Below are 16,514 nucleotides of genomic sequence, written 5' to 3' on the forward strand. Positions count from 1 at the left end.
CCAACACATAATCATGGAATCTTACAGGAACAGATCTAATTCTCCGACTGTGATCCCTACCATCCCCCGCACCAATGGAATTGGAAACAGGCTGTAAAGTGGGAGGAGGCATGAGAACGTTGGAATCACCATGTGCTAACAGGGAAGTGTCAAGGACAAGGCTATTGCCGGGAACAGAAGGAACATTTGGAGAGGTGGATGATTCACCAACACCAAACCAGTCAGAATAGCGATCATCCGATAAATCTGAGGTCTGTTTGTTGGAAGAAATTATCTTTGCTTGTTGATCAGAGATCTTAATAAGGGCATTCTTGTTCCACCAACCCCTTTCAAATAAAAGAGCTGCAGAACGAGAAACTTTCAACACTTTAACCGGAGCAGAAAATTTGGATTGCCCCTTAGTTATTTTCACAGGTTTCCTAATGATGACCCAATCGCCCGAAATAAGAGGTTTTTCTGTGACATGCATGCGTTTGTCATAATTATTTTTGTAACTCTCTTGTTTACTCTTGACATGTTCACGAATTTTAGTTAAATCCACGTTGACAAGAGAACTTTTCATCAACCAAGAAGGGTTCATCCTAGAAGTGGGAATTCTGCCCCGCAGTAAAACAAAAGGGGACACTCCTGTGGTACTGTGCGGGGTGCAATTATAGTTCCAAATTTTCTCGCTAAGAAATTCAGCTACATCAAGTTTATTAGCACAGGCTGTTTGAATAGCTTCCTTCAACAAACGGTTGGCTCTTTCTACAAGACCATTAGAAGCAGGACTGTAAAGAGGAACTAACATGTGCTTAATGTCAACATTGTTTAAAAACAAATTCATCTCCTGTGAGACAAAGTGTGAACCGTTATCGGAAACAATTTCATGTGGAGTACCATCGATGACAAACAAACCCTTTAAAAATGAAATTACAGCAACAGAATTAGGGTTCTTGACTAAAGAAAAATAAATCCATTTGGAAAAGTAATCAATGGCAACTATTAAGAATTTGAGGTCATCCTTAAAAACAGCAAATGGACCAGAAAAGTCTATGGCAATTTTCTGCCAAGGAGATTCAGGCCACTCTACAGGAACCAGTGGTGAATTAGACAACTTCCAGTGTTTATCAGAGCATAGACACTGTGGACATTGATTGACAAAGGATCTAACCTGGTTATCGATACCAGGCCACCAATAAGTGGTTTTAATTTTATTGGTGGTACCAGTGATACCAGGATGAGTTTCATGGGCCAGAGAAATGATGGATTGCCGGATGCCAACGGGTGGGACAAATTTGTCTTGCCTGAACAAAATGTCACCTGACACCGACAATTCAGATGCAACTTGTGCATAATGTTTTTCTTCCATTGACATGCTTCTATCTCTGGGCCAACCTTTAATCAAAAATTTCTTGACATTGAGTAAGCAAGAATCGTTATCCATACCTTTTAACCAGTCTTGTTTAGTAAGTTTTGTACCTTGAAGGGCATCATCAACAGCAAATACATATTCTAAGTCAGAGTTGACAATGTTACAAGTGGACAAAGGAATGCGTGATAAACAATCCGCACGAATGTTTTCTCCTCCAGGTAAGTATTTTATTTCAAAATTAAATTCTTGAAGACGTGCCAATAGTCTAACTAAACGAGAAGAAGCTCTATTGGAGGAACTCTCGCCGAGCATATAAATTAATGGCTTGTGGTCTGTGTATAAAAGAAATCTGGTGCCCCAAATGTACATTTTAAATTTTTCAACTGACCATGAACAAGCCAAGGCTTCTCGTTCTATGGTACTGTAATTTGCTTCAGCTGAAGTTAATGAACGAGAAGCGAATGCAACGGTGCAATCTTCACCTTTAACTATTTGACTCAGAACAGCTCCTAGGCCACGGGAACTAGCATCAACGGTAATGATGCTTTGAACACCATGGGAAAAGGGCTTGATGGCAGGAGCAGAGAGTATCAGATCTTTGACAGAGTTAAAAGCAGATTGAGATTCAGGGGACCACACAAACTTAGCATGTTTTTTTAACAGATCTCTAAGGGGTTGAACTACAAGAGCATAGTTCCTAACAAAACGAGCATAATATTCGCTCAACCCCAAAAATGCCCTGAGTGAGTCTTTATCAAGAGGGGGAGGAGCATTTTTAATAGCATCCAGCAAAGAAGATTTGGGTTTAATGCCATCTTTTGAGAGGTTGTGGCCTAAGTAATCTACATCACTAGCCAAAAATTTACATTTCTTCTTGTTGACGGTAAGACCATTATTTAGTAGAGACTTTAAAACATACTCCATCAATATGTAATGTTGATCCAGGGATTCAGAATGAACCAAAATGTCATCCTGGAACGCCTGAATTCCGGGACAATTATAAAAAATGGAGTCCATTAATCTTTGAAATATACTGGCTGCAGAGGCAAGCCCAAAAGGTAACCTTTTATACATATATACACCAAAAGGTGTAACGAATGTTGTGAGAGGTTGAGATTCTAAAGATAAAGGAATTTGGTGGTACGCTGAGCGCAAATCGATAGTGGAAAAATATTTGCTACTACCGATGTTGGCCAGCATATCATGGATTTTAGGTAAGGGGTGTACATCAATGATAATGTTACGATTGAGTACACGCAGGTCTGCACATAAACGAATTTCCCCAGAAGGTTTTCGAGCTACGACGGCAGCAGAAACCCATTCTGAAGACTCAATAGGAGAAATAATGTCTTGAGCAATAAGAGATTCAATATGTTTTCTCAAATCCTCTCTCACAGACAGAGGGACAGGCCGCACCTTTTGAATAACAGGGCAAGCGTTGTCTTTTAACTTAATATCATGCACGAAATTTTTCACCAACCCAATCCTATCTTCAAAAACAACCTTGTATTTTTCTAATACATTACAAAGAATGGGGTCATTACAATAATCAAAAACAGCTAGTATAGGAAGATCACCCAAAGTAACAGGTTCAGGATGACCGGGTTTTAAAATAATGCCTAGTCTGGCTTGGTCTTGCCAGCCAATAATATCACGGCCATTGTGTGCAACGTATATTTTAGTATAGATAACACGACCTTTAAAATCAATGTTGTCTGGAAAATATCCACGCATGGTTATGTCAAAACCCCCGAAAGCTTTGGGATTAACATCAGTAGTAAATAATTCTTTGTTATTCCAAGAGCACTGAAAGGTAGTTTCATCCAAAATGGTAATAGGGGATCCAGAGTCAGCCATAACCTGTATGGTCTGAACCCCAATTGAAATGGTGCAAATCGGACCCTTGATACTGAAATCACATAAAGCATTTACTTGAATGAATGAAATAGAAGAAAGATTTAACGCATCACAAATTTCTTCCTCAGAATAAACCATGTTAACTTTAGACTTATCTTTAGGTAAGCGACATGATGCAGCAAAGTGACCTACACGTTTACAATTAGAACACCTTTTACCTTGTGCAGGACACTTAGGATTATTTGCCACATGAAACTTTGAACCGCACCTGTAACAAAATACATTAGCTTTAGACTCAAAAACTTTTTTTCCTGTATTGCGGTTAGAAACAACATTAACATTACAATTGTCCTCAGATGCCTGTGAAATATTGCAAACACTTGAAGAAGCGGCATGTTCAGCTAAAATTTTTGAGGAGACAACAGAACACTCAATACTTTTCGCAATTACAATAACTTCATCTAAATTTGGATTTTTACAAGTCAAAATCCGCTCCTGGATTTTCTTATTAAAGCAATTAAATACTAACTGATCACGTAGAGCAGTCTCCAAATAGGTACCAAATTCGCATTTTGATGCAAGAACTCGTAGAGTAGCTACATAGTCTTCTATAGACTCTTCCTGTAATTGTTTCCTTTTGAAGAACATATGTCTTTCAACCATGACTGATGGATCATCTTTAAATTGTTTGCCTAGACGTGTTAATGCCTCGGTATATACATTCCATGAGTCATCATCAGCAGGAGTTGGAACAACTGCTAAATTATCAAATAATTGTTGGCCAGCATCTCCTAAGTGATTGAAAAGTATAGCTCTTTTTCTAGATGCAGGGTAATCTAGAGCATCAATAGCTTCCAAATAGTTTGTAAAGACACGTAGCCATTTGTGCCATGGAGTAGGAGGTTTGCCTGGAACAATTAAAAACGATGGAGGTGCTACAATCCCATTGTTATTATTACCTGAAGTTGCCATATTAAATTCACATAAATTGTATAATAAATTCTTACTTGTCAGACTGTCCAGAAAAACGATCTTTTAAAACTCGATAGAAGACGACTAAAACTTCAAAGAAAAGGTCGCGTAGATCAGAAGTACATATATGTGATGCCTGTCAGCGTTTTATCAACAAGATGCTGAGCGCTGAAAGTGACGTTTTTCTTTTTAAAGTTTACGTCGAGCGCTAAACCTGTTAATAAAGTTGGAGCGCAAGGAGTTGAAGTCGAGCGCCGAACAGGTTAACAAAGCTGGAGCGCATACAAATTACAGCATACGCTGGGCGCGTTCCAGAGTGACGTGTGACGCTGTAGACGTACTGCGCGTGTGTCAGCAGCGCGATGGAACACAATTGCCCAGCTTACTTCACGAGCGTAGAATGCTCTGCGTTTTTGAAAATAACGGTATGAAGCAGGCCGCGTTCAAAGATGGTTTTCAGGTAATGAATTAACTAAACAATAACTCACGGCTTTTTTTTAGAAGGTCTCACGATTTGAGAACGCAACTTCCAAGGATCAAAATCCGATATTGTTAGAATTGTTGGAGCTAGTGACCTTAAAGTCCATGGTCGAACTGCTCATGTCGGTGGGTTTGATTCCTATCAGCTTCCGATCGTCGCCAATAAATGTTGTATGGTTGTAGATCAAATAAGATAGAAATCCGGATATAAAAGTTGACATAGGTGGTTTATTCAAGTTGAGTAAATCAACCCACGACCAGTAAAGTTGAACACCAGGTTTGCAATGGTCAAGACAACAATCATAGCATTCTAAGAACATGGAATAAGAACTTACGTTGGACATTCCTTAAAGAGCTAGTGTAACAATTATGAAGTACATACTACACGGGAGGAAACTGATTGCAGGCATAAATATTCAGATAACTTCATTCGCCATGCACCACATAAGTATCAGTGACTATCAGTGGCGCAAACGTAACCATGTGGATCCTCAGGATTGGCCTCATTTCCATCAGAGATGTCTCCAAGCTCAAACAGTATTGGTCATGTGGGGATCCAGCCTCCCTTATCAGCTGCCAGTCGGTGTTCTTTTTCACCATTCCTCCAGTCTTACTATTAAGAAAGTAAGAAAGTACTTCAGCGATTAAGTTGCAATAAATATTCCATGATTTTCCTGGGCATTAACTCTAATTTACAATTAGCTTTACCAGATGAACTAGGCAGCAACAAGTCCTGTGTGCTGCCATTTTCAATCTCTTGCACATCTTTCACAGTGATTAATTAGGCCTTTGAAGTCAACCAGCCTTTACTCAAAAGATTGCGTCACATTGCACAGTCAGTAGATATGTTCCTAGTTGTATGTCCTCTTGGGATTCACCCAATCCATATGTAAATACGAACTACACAGTCGGAACATGAAGACAACTTTAATATTCTTAATGGACAAATAGAAGGGGTCTATGTAGTCCAAATGTTGTATTAGATTATGCTTTGAGGATCCCTTTATTTACCTTGTGTACATAAGAAGAATCTTGGACATTTTTGCATAGAAATAGATGTAGTTTTGGGATCAAGTTAGGGATGAAGTGAGTTGTTCCATGCTTCAGTTAGGCTTACAGACCATTTCCGGGACGCACCCTGAAGAAAAATTACATGTTTTGTAAGGACCTTCATGCCACTCTGGGTAACTTTATGGGGCAAGGATGACATACAAAGACTAATTGAATGACTTCATGAACAGCAAGATTTGTAACTTTTCATAAGAAGGCCGATGATCTCTTGTAATGAAACTAAGAGCTCAGCTACCTGTATCTGATAGGTATGGATAGCATACAGAACGGGTGTACCCTATCAGTAATGACTACGTCCATCCATCCTAAGGTCTGTAGCGTGTAGCATGGGAAGATCCACCTGGCCGAACACCACCAAGGACAGCATTGCAAACGTTACTGCTTGCTAACTTTCCTGGGTCGTTCGGTGGGCATCTCAGTGTGGACTGGTCAGTAGGATGAACATTATTGGCAATCAGCTCTGCCAGATGAGTCGGTGAATTGTACCCCATGTTATATCCTTTTCAAAATCTTGCAATTGTTTCACAGTATTCAGATGGACCTAACTTTATTCCAAAGATAATTTCATATTTGATCCTCCGTCAGGAAATACGTTCCCAGTTGCCCATCCTCCTGAGTCTCACCAAACTCATGGCAAATAAAGTGTCTGTCACCTGAATATGAAGAAAGGTTTAATATTCTAGACAGTGGGCCACAAAGGCACCCAAAAGAAGTATTTTTAGATCAACATCGCAGTCCATGTTGCATGTAACCACCGGACCCAGAACATTGACTGTGAAGGGGAGATTTGATGTTGGATGATAATGGGTGAGTTCACCTGCCTCTGGTGTAGGTTTTCCTCAGCACTGGGGTGAACACAGTTCTCTTAAGGATATTCGACACAATGACGCTAGCCCTTCTCTGAGAGATGTCTATAATTGTTGGTGTACATGTCGTGACAGCTTTTGTAAAAACAAAATATATGGATCCAGTGCAGACCCTGAGGGATGCCCTAGGTGATTTTCTCTTCAGTGTCTGGCCTAGGGTTATTAAATGTCACTGTTGAAGATGAAGGTACCCACCGTTAGAAAGAACTAGAGCCTTCATAGAAACTATTTGAGTCACGCAACGACCTCCCTGCATCTATGTGAAGAGTTGCCAAGTGGCCAATATCAATGTGTGACATCTTCTCCCAGTCCTGTCTTTTAGTTACAATTTGCTGTACTGCATAGTTTTGCTTTTACCATTATGAGTATAGAAAAAAAAATCACAGCATGTAAAAAATAAACCCTCCAGGAACGCAGAACTGTTTGCAGGTGCCCACAGTGCATGGGGTTGCCCGCGGTTTTGCAGCCATGCATGTGTGTCTATATGCGAGTGGTTGTGTGTCTGTATGTGTGTCCCTGTGTTTATTTGTGTTCAAGGGTGCCTACTCAAGATAAGCCATTTTACGTATGGTATCTTCCCGCAAAAAGGCTACACGCTCCTTTAAACAATTATGTCAAATGCATTTGCAAGAACGTGTGAGAATGCCATACTTTGTCTTGCAAAAGGCCTGTTCGTGCACCTTTTCTGCCTGTTTTTCTGCATGCTGTGTAGTTTTTGTGTGTGAACTAGGCGAAAGCGCAACCCATAAAATTTATCAAGGCTTATTTGAATTTTTTCTAGGTCTTAGATATTTTGCCCCAAAGGAACATGAGCTATATCTGCAATCCAACTCCTCCGGAATGAAATGCAATTTAATTTCATTTATTTATGGGTAGTGCATTTTAAGACATGATCTGTGTCCATACATTGTGCGTATCCCATCTTGTTCCTGTGCCAATTGGGCGAGAGCCACCTTGAATCCCTTGATGGCAGTGACTGATAGGAGAAATGTCTCCCTTAACGATGTATAAACAACTTTATAAATTGGGCACAAAAAGATTGAAGTGAGGGCAATAGCTCAATCCAAATATTGTCAATCTTGCCTCAAATCTATATTGCTGTCATTCCACGTCATAAGGTTTGGGTAGCTGGATCACCAATTTGAATTAAAAAGGTAATAAACAAAATCTGTTGTCCGCCAGTTTTTTATTACACTAAACATCGCTAATCTCCGATTTACTGCAGTATTGCTGTTCTTTAAACAAGTCAGAAGGCCTACTATTACATAGTTGGAATAATAATATTTTTTTCTTGTATACAGAGCTTAGTACTACCGTTTTTTCCAGTTTCTGAATACTGTAAATAACAGGTGCTACAATTACAAAATTTAACTTCCCACAGAAGACTGATAAACTGGGTTGGTCGAAATTATGACGTCAGTTGCGAGGCCTTGTCCACGGGCAGTGATAGGGTCGGGTGGCGGCCCTATCTGTACTCTGGAGCGAGTACCAACAGAGATGGATATGGGCCTAATTTAAAAAGAAACATATCCTAGATATTAAGATAAGAATGTGATAAAGCACTGAACAGTAGCATCGATGTGGGAAATTGAACCGTGGAGCTCAAAATGTATTAATTCCACCTTATTCCATTAAAGCTGTAAGACTTTCAGGGACTACAACAATTTTCGTACGAAGGATGGTGATGAAGGAGGTTTGTGGGTACCCTGGTTCGCAATGTATTAGTCTAGCTGTCTCTTTTCTAAGCAGTCTACTAGTACCTGATCGATGAATTCACACATTTACCTGTAAGCACCACATCTAGGCTGAAGCCAATATTCCCAGCAAAGGTTTGTCTGCAGTTGGATTGCAAAATTGATTGGAATAGTCAAATGAGTAGAGTTTTATGGGCTGCCACCATCTCGCCTCTAAATTCCTTAGGTCTTAGCTTCACAAATTAAGCTATCCAATGGATGACCCCCTCTGTCTCCTAGGGTTGTATGTCAAAATATTGTCTATCAAAATTTTGAGAAGGCAAGTGTATGTAGAGTAGTATACATTTACTATCCTTAACTCAACCGCTACATACCTTGATGATGTGTACATACATACATCATCAAGGTGCATATATCTCGAATCAAGTATAGTAATCTATATCTAACTATATATTCTTACATTCACAGTATGTTGATAGCTGATGGCAGTTGGCTTGATATTTTCATATTATATTTTAAATTCAGTATTCTGACAATGCTCCCGCCAATGCTTTTTGAGAGAATACAGAAGAAAGGTTCCTAATGAAATCTCTGATGTATATGAAACCTCAAACTCTTCTCTGTGTCAGGCGCCAATATTATCTCACCAATGACCCATTTCCTCTAATTCTTGTCTCCCCAGATTGTCTCTTCAAGGTATGCCCTATGAGCCGATATTCCGCACAGAAGCAGTTCTGGAAGGCCAAGCAGACGAAACAGGACAAGGAGAAAATTGCAGATGTGCTCTTGCTGCAAAAACTCCAGGTGAGAGTGATGCGTGGTAGAAAGTGAGAGTGATGTGCTGTGAAAAGCTGTAAGCCTTGGGCTCTCACAGCTTCTACAGTTGTAGAAGTGGAGACATTATCACTGTAGCATGTCATGACACTGAGGACAATGAGTAAGGAGTGTTTCTGAGGAGGATCCCGGCCCTGGACCAAGGTGAAAAATGAAGAGGTGTGATGACGGCGGCTTCTCCGATATGGTGGAGGAGCATCACCCCACTGCTTTTAAGCAGTGTGAAAAGAAACTTAAAATGATAACTTTAAGTTATTATCATTTTATGCTTCCTGCTGCTTTGTGGGTGGGGGTGGAAGGCGGAGCTGCCCTGCTTTTGGAGCAGGGCAGGGGGGGAGTGGTTTGCCCACTCCTAAGTGTGCAATGACTGTTTAGTTGGCCCTCTTGGGCCATCCAAACCAGTCATTCACACTTTCCCCGTTCTCCATACAGCCCATATTACAGCCTGCATGGAGAAGAAGCCCAGGTCCCCATTACCTGGTTGAGCGTCGAACCAGGATGCTCAAAACCAATCATAACGCTGCACTGCTGCGTTGTGATTGGCCAGTGAGGCCTGCTTCCTGTTCTTTGAGTTCCACAAGGAGACCAGGAGCAGAGATGCTTGACCTGGTACACAGGTAAGTTTAATCCTTTTTTTTTATATGTACGAAGCGCGACAGCCCCCACATGACTCCTCAACCCCAGCGTGACCCGCCAACCCGCCACCTGTGAGCCAATGCTGGCCGCCACTGCTCCAGAGTCATGTGCCTTAATGAGTGAATTACAGAAGTGAACAGCCATATAATTGGGAGTCTGTCATGAATGACAAGACCATAATGAAAGCAGAGGTGTGGGTATCAGACATGCAATAGCAAGAATTTGCAATAAAAGTTGACTATTGTCTGTGGTATCCCTTAAGTACACCTAAGATAACAGAGAGTTACATGATATCCTGTCTTTAAAAATGTGTTATTAGTTCAGGAAATGAGATAAATTGGTGTATCAAACAAGTTATTAACAACAATTTATTTGTTCATTATTTTTATAAGTATGTTTTTAAATATTCCTAGCTTTAGGAAGCCATGATGGTGCCCATACATTCCACAGTGCTGCCGGTTGCAAAAAGGCATTCACAGTAAAACAATGGAGATGAAAAAATGAAAACTTACGGAATTAGTACTGTATGCTAACAATTACAATTCTAAAAGTAGATGCTGGCGGGGAAAGCAGGAAACCTGATAATACGCGTCAGCTTTCAACCTTAAGAAAAGGCAAGGCAATCTATAAATATCACACTCTACTCAATTTAATACTACGCAGGAATTCAATGGAACATTTTTAATTGCTCAGGCTGACATAGCTCATCCGAGATGTAAGGCTTCCTTGAAGCTAGAACCAGATTTGAAATATATAGAAAATAGGTTCTTACCATTAGCTCTGTTTTTACAAATGGTACGGTACGGTTCAGAAATAGCTCTTCATCCTTTTTACATGTGGGGTGTAAGGCGAGTAGGGCTTTTCTATCATACATTAGATGGAAACACAAAAATCCGGAGCACCATCAAAACATTTGTTTCATCAACAGACTACTGCTGCCATGATTTCCTCAAAGCACATTTCAGATAGATTTGTACCAGATCTATAATCTTGGCTTTGATGAAGGTGAAAATCTTGCTTGGTTTAGGGATTTGCAAATATTCCTTTTTGTGAAAGAAGGCAACAATTGATGTTGATCTTTTGATTAACCTCTCATTTTTAAGTAAAATTACTCTGGACTATTACAGAGGTTTATGTAAGTTTAATTATTCCCACTCCTGTGCAAATGTACTCATTCTAGTTCACATGTATTCCCTTAATTGAGTGGCATAAGATGTTTATGAAAATGCATATGGTTCAGAGAAAAATAAATATTAGATACAAACTCTTCTACAATTTCTGAGCATGGTTCCTGTACACAGCTAAGGAATGTTAGGTGAATTGTTTTAGAAAAAGTCCAATATTTTAAATAGAAGGAAAATATGACCCTGAAAACAAAGAAAGTAAAAAATATAGTTTTGATCCAGGACTTTGAAACAGTGTTGTTATCACTGAAAAAGAGAAACTGGTATTTACCTGGTATTTACCTTGCTCAGCAGACTACCAAGCAATTTTGATAGACCTTGTGACCAGGGCATACATAAGCTTTTTGGAAAAAAAGTCAAAAAATGCAATGACTAAAAATAGATTGCACTCAATTTGTTTTGGAAATCACTTCTTTGGCTTAAATTGTGGTAGTAAATGATATCCATCGCAAAGAAAATAGGAGATAATATTTAGGTGCAGTGCCAGGTTTCATGCTCCTTGGTGACTTTTATAATGGGAGGCAGGAAGCCAATTGAACCTGTTTGTCTGTCACCAAAAAAAAGAGCAGATGGCTCCCATCTGCAACCACCAGCTCAAATCCACTGCGCACAAGGAGATATTCAATGTAAATCTAATATGTCAAAAGAACATACTACCAAGACTTTACAGTTCGAATGAAGTGAAACTGAAGGAATCCTTTGAGTGTCTAGTTACTATTTCTGACCTTAAAATATGCTTATCTGAAAAAGTGCTTGTCGCAAAGCCAATTAGCAGGAATAACCCATAACTTGTTGTAATTATCTGTATATTTCTGAATTTTATTTGAGGCGTAGATAGCATGAAACAGTAACGGCTGGCTCCCAACGTGATTTACAAAGTTTCTGAAGACGTTAAAGGGGACCTGAGCAATAATCTTAGTTGAATACACTTGGGGAGTGGAGCATTATGAATTGGTGCATTAAGGTGAAAAAATAAGTACTTTTTCTGTAGGTGTTTCTTGTCAGAACTTTGTTTGAGCTGAGACAGACACTGTTAAATAAATTGGAAACCTTAATCAAAGGTGAAAATCATAAATGTACAGCAAACAACTAATTGGGCAATTGACCCGCCTCCAGACTCCTCTGTGGCTTCAGCATTCCAGTTTAGCTAAGCAACAGAGACAAAGAGGCAAGAGATCATTTCTATGAAAAAGCAGACGTGGTTCTGTTGAATCTGTAAAACCGACCACTAATCTTAAATCTGCCTGAATTCTGGCCGTTCTTCTATCTACAGGAGAAACCAACAGAAAAAAGTACGTGGCAGTAGCAATCAGGCTGGTGTACAGCCAGAAAAATCTGCATATACCTTTGAGAATTTTTGCTGCAGATGTTTCATCTGGCGTTTTCCTGGCAAAACTATGAACTCAGTCAGTCAGTTACATCATCTGAAAGGTTTACATTAAGGCTCATTTAGAGATATACTAGTACCCACAAAGGAACATGATCATCTGTCAATCCGGAAACAAAGGACTTTAAGAAAATGAATCTGAAATGCAACTCAATGTGCGAGTACTTTAAAGGTTTAGAACATCTTTCCAAAACAAGACCTATTGTGCTTAGGACTCGATGTCAAAAATAATGGCTCTACAAAAGTGTCTTTATAATGCCTTATGGCCTTAGTAGTAATAACATTGTTTATCAAAACCAAAGTTACTTTTCAGAAACATTTTTATCCAATAATATATACTTCCTGTAACATTTTAGACCCAAATGAACACTGCAATCTATAGCACACAAAAATCTTACGGTGGCATACAAATATTCAATTCTAATTTGACAATACTGTGTCAATTTAAATATCAATAAAGAACATTTTGTAATTTTTCGATGTATGTGATATTTCTTTACAATTAAAAAAGTGAATAGAAAATGAATTACAATTAAAAAACAAAATAATTGCTACAGTGATAATATGTTTAACATTAAATTTGATGTTCTAAGTATTTGAAAGGATGTGTGATTGGCATACTAAATGGACACTTAGAGGCATGGGGCACAAGGGTTGCCCCTTTAAGTTTAATGGCTGGAAAAGGATTTGTGGTAGTGTTGAGGGTTATCCCCATGGAAAGGTTATTGGTTCTATGCACGAGAAACATCTTATCTACCCAAATTTAATATTAGAGTAGACAGGCTGGTTCTGTCTTTCATATTAGTGGAACTGAAAACCCTTTTTATGTAGTACAGAAAAAACACAACTACCATAATCCTTGGAGCACATGTGTGCATCAGAGGCAGATGTAGGGCAGTAAGACTGAACCATTGATTACATAGTGTGGACATAGTTAATTGGATATTGCATTCATGTCTAGAACCTCTGAGGTAATAAAGTATATTCAGAGTTCTTCAGCGACTAAAGTGTCTTCCCATGGTAAAGTATAGGAAAAATGTAAAAAAATGATTCAACTCAAAACGAAATAGCCAACGGGGGCACCGTCGATGGAAAGCAGACTATCTAGTGTCTACCCAACTCTAAATAAGGGACGCAAACTAATGGTTTGACTGAGAGTCAACTTTCCCATGTTTATGGCAAGAATTCAATTTTGCAATTCTCTGGTCAGACACATGAAGTTATTACGTTAACCAATTGTGGTTTCATAATACAAAAGAGCGCATTTCCCACAGAAATCTTGGTTTAACTTGCATTTATTTTTTATTTGAAGAACGCTAGTCTTCATGCTCCTGGCTGTGTGTGTTATTTTATATGCAGTTACCTGGAGGTGAAAAAATAGCAAAATAGTTGCAGAAAATGATGTTCCTTTTAGCCACATCTTTGACCCCACCCCCAGAGCACTCAGGATCAGAGTTCCCATACTTTTTTAATGCACTTCAACCGCTGCATGTTAATGAAGATGTCATGGAAACACAACAAATAAATAGGGTCGCGCTTTTTGGCCATCTTTCTTAACATGTGCTTTCTGAGACATTTGCGCTTTCCTGTGGGAATGGAGCCACTGACCCCCATAAATCTTCAAAGGGTTTAGTTACAGAATTAACAATGAAGGGGCCACTCAGATGTATTTCTTCTGGCAGCATCTGTGGTATTTTGAAAGGCTGCATGCTACATATTCTCCATACCTTTACTGAGGTGATGTTACTGGCCAGCAACCCCACTCTAGAATTCTTCCAGCACCACTGTTGTCAGCCATGCCCTTTTTGCAGCTCATCTCTAACCATTCTCATGCCAGTCTATTCATTTTGATGAACTTGTCTGGGTGTCTGCCACAGAAGCCAGTCTGGCTCCAACGTGATGGAGCATAGTCTGCTTCACCGCCGCAGCATCTTAGTCTCTGTTGACCCTGGGTTTGAAACAGCCTGTTTGGTAAGTGCATCCGAAGTAGAAAGGAATGGGTCCTGTCTCTACTTGTAATGCTTGGGTGTGTATGCACCCAATCTTTAAATATCCAGTACCCAGTATGGATAGATTATTGGGTTTTATCTGGGGAATATTGTTGACAGCATCACATTTATCCCATATGCTTTTGGGTATGGCCAGATCAGGCAACAGGAATAAGTATTTCATATTGCCATTCAATGCACTGGACCAGTTGGTAACCATATAGGAAAAGGGTTGAAGAGCTAGGAACCAATTTAGGGATTACTTCCTTAGAAAGGGATAATGGCTTGACCCTGCAAATAGTAACATCCATAGCCGACCTATTCGTAAGATGCTCCTCCAGTGTTGCTTAAGCCAGTTTGTGACAGAACACCATGTGGCAGATCTATAAACTGTGATGTACTCGATCAGGAAAGTCTTGGGCGCGAGTTGCTCCAATCCCACTCCTGAGGCGACAGTATACACTATAAACAGAAGGGAGAAATCAGGACACTCCGATACCAGAGCATGTTGTAATTCCCCTATTAGGAGAAGTAAAGCTTCCTCATGTAGGTCAGTTAAAAACATCTAGTTAGGACTAGTCTTCTACTGTAAGGCTGAGAGTGTAGAAGTTATGGAGGGAACGTTTGAAATAGACCCAAAAGTACCCAATAAAAACTGGAATTCTCTGATCTCGTTCTTGTTGCGAGCCTGTTAATCTGTTTTAATGCTGCTCTTTTCTCTGGTGGAGATTTCACTGTACTTCGTATAAGGGTGCACCTGAGATAGGTCATGTATCTTGCTGCCAACCTGCATCAGGCTGGATTGGCTTCTGAGCACGTCTCATGGGTCTAAAACTTTCTGTAGGTGTTCGCGATGAGATGTCCAAGAAGGACTGAATAATATAGTGTCATCCAGTTATGCTGAGGCGTACCTGTCAACACCCTTTGGTGAGGTAAAGAGCACTAATATGCATGGCCCTGCCAAGTCTTTCAGATGGCTTATCATCCCTTGGCATGGGGTAGTCAATGAAGATGGAACTCAGTTGCCAAGTTTGTATACAAAACTGAAAGATACTGATGCAGCGGTTCTCCGGAAATAATTTCTAAAACCATGACACCTTTCCCTGAAGTACAAAATCATACATACACTCGACAGTGGGGCCCATTACACCGTGAGTCACTCACAAAACACTTACACCCTACTTCATGGATCGGTGAGATTCAAAGGAGAGCCGCTGTATCATAGTGGAGTGTCTAAACTATAACTGATATTTATACTATTTACACCTGCAGTTTGAATGAATTTTACCATGGTTTTCATTAACGAAACATTTATTTAGACACGCCACCACTGTGGTCGACGAATCTGCTAGTAAAAAATTAGGCGTGGGAAAACTCAAGACCAGCTTAATTCTCCATTTATCTAATTTTTATTAAAAGCAAATTTTAGCATGTCTAAAAGTTTATTCACTTTATTTATTTATTTATTCAAAATCGACATTTAAAAGAATAAGAGTTTTGTCTCAAACAGTTAATTTCATTTATTTTTAGAAAATTCAGAAATAGACATCTTATTTAGATTTCAGAAATGCAAGTATTAGCAAAGGACAGATAGTTCCCAAAATTCATTTATTCTCCTAACTTCCCTAACTAAAACCCTCAACTAAAGTTCAATTCTCATTCAAAAAGAAATAGAAAATTATTCAGAGTCTCAGGAAAATCAGCATACCGGCAGCATCTCGGGAAGAAATCGAAAAGAAGTTTTTTCCTCAGTAAAACCAGCACTTTTTATACCTTTTTGACTAGCTCTTTCTATCTAAAAGTGTAACTTTCAGCATAAATTCGAGTTCTGATTGGACAATTTTGGGGTGGATGAGCATCACCTCATCATTACAACATTCAATTTTCCTCCGTCAGCTAGATTTTTAAAAGGTTCATTGTTTAGTCACGTTCTCAACTACCTACTTCATGAGATCTTCAAACGTTCAGAGCCATTGTGCTCATCCTTTTTGGCAGCTATCTGGACTTCCAGGCCATACTGTCCTTGAACTGAATTCACTCCAGGCACAAGCAGCTCGCATTCGAACTCAGAGTCCGGCTTGCGCATGCTCAGTTCATCTTCTATTCGCAGTTTAGTAAGACAGCCATATTTTTACTAGGCCTCACAGGCCAGAATGGAAACTATCATAGAAACAAACACAAACTAACGTTA

At 39.5% G+C, this 16,514-nt stretch overlaps 1 protein-coding gene across 1 annotated transcript in view; it reads left to right on the plus strand.

The window, feature by feature from the left end:
• Positions 1-16,514, plus strand: part of ITPR3 (inositol 1,4,5-trisphosphate receptor type 3) — a 568,454-nt gene that overhangs the window by 165,995 nt on the left and 385,945 nt on the right. Inside the window, exon 3 of the mRNA XM_078644240.1 lies at positions 8,977-9,098. Within this exon, the coding sequence (XP_078500366.1) occupies positions 8,977-9,098 (122 nt within the window). The remainder of the gene's footprint in view (positions 1-8,976; positions 9,099-16,514) is intronic.

This window comes from Lissotriton helveticus, chromosome 5_1 (assembly GCF_964261635.1).
Source record: "Lissotriton helveticus chromosome 5_1, aLisHel1.1, whole genome shotgun sequence".
Taxonomy (NCBI): domain Eukaryota; kingdom Metazoa; phylum Chordata; class Amphibia; order Caudata; family Salamandridae; genus Lissotriton; species Lissotriton helveticus.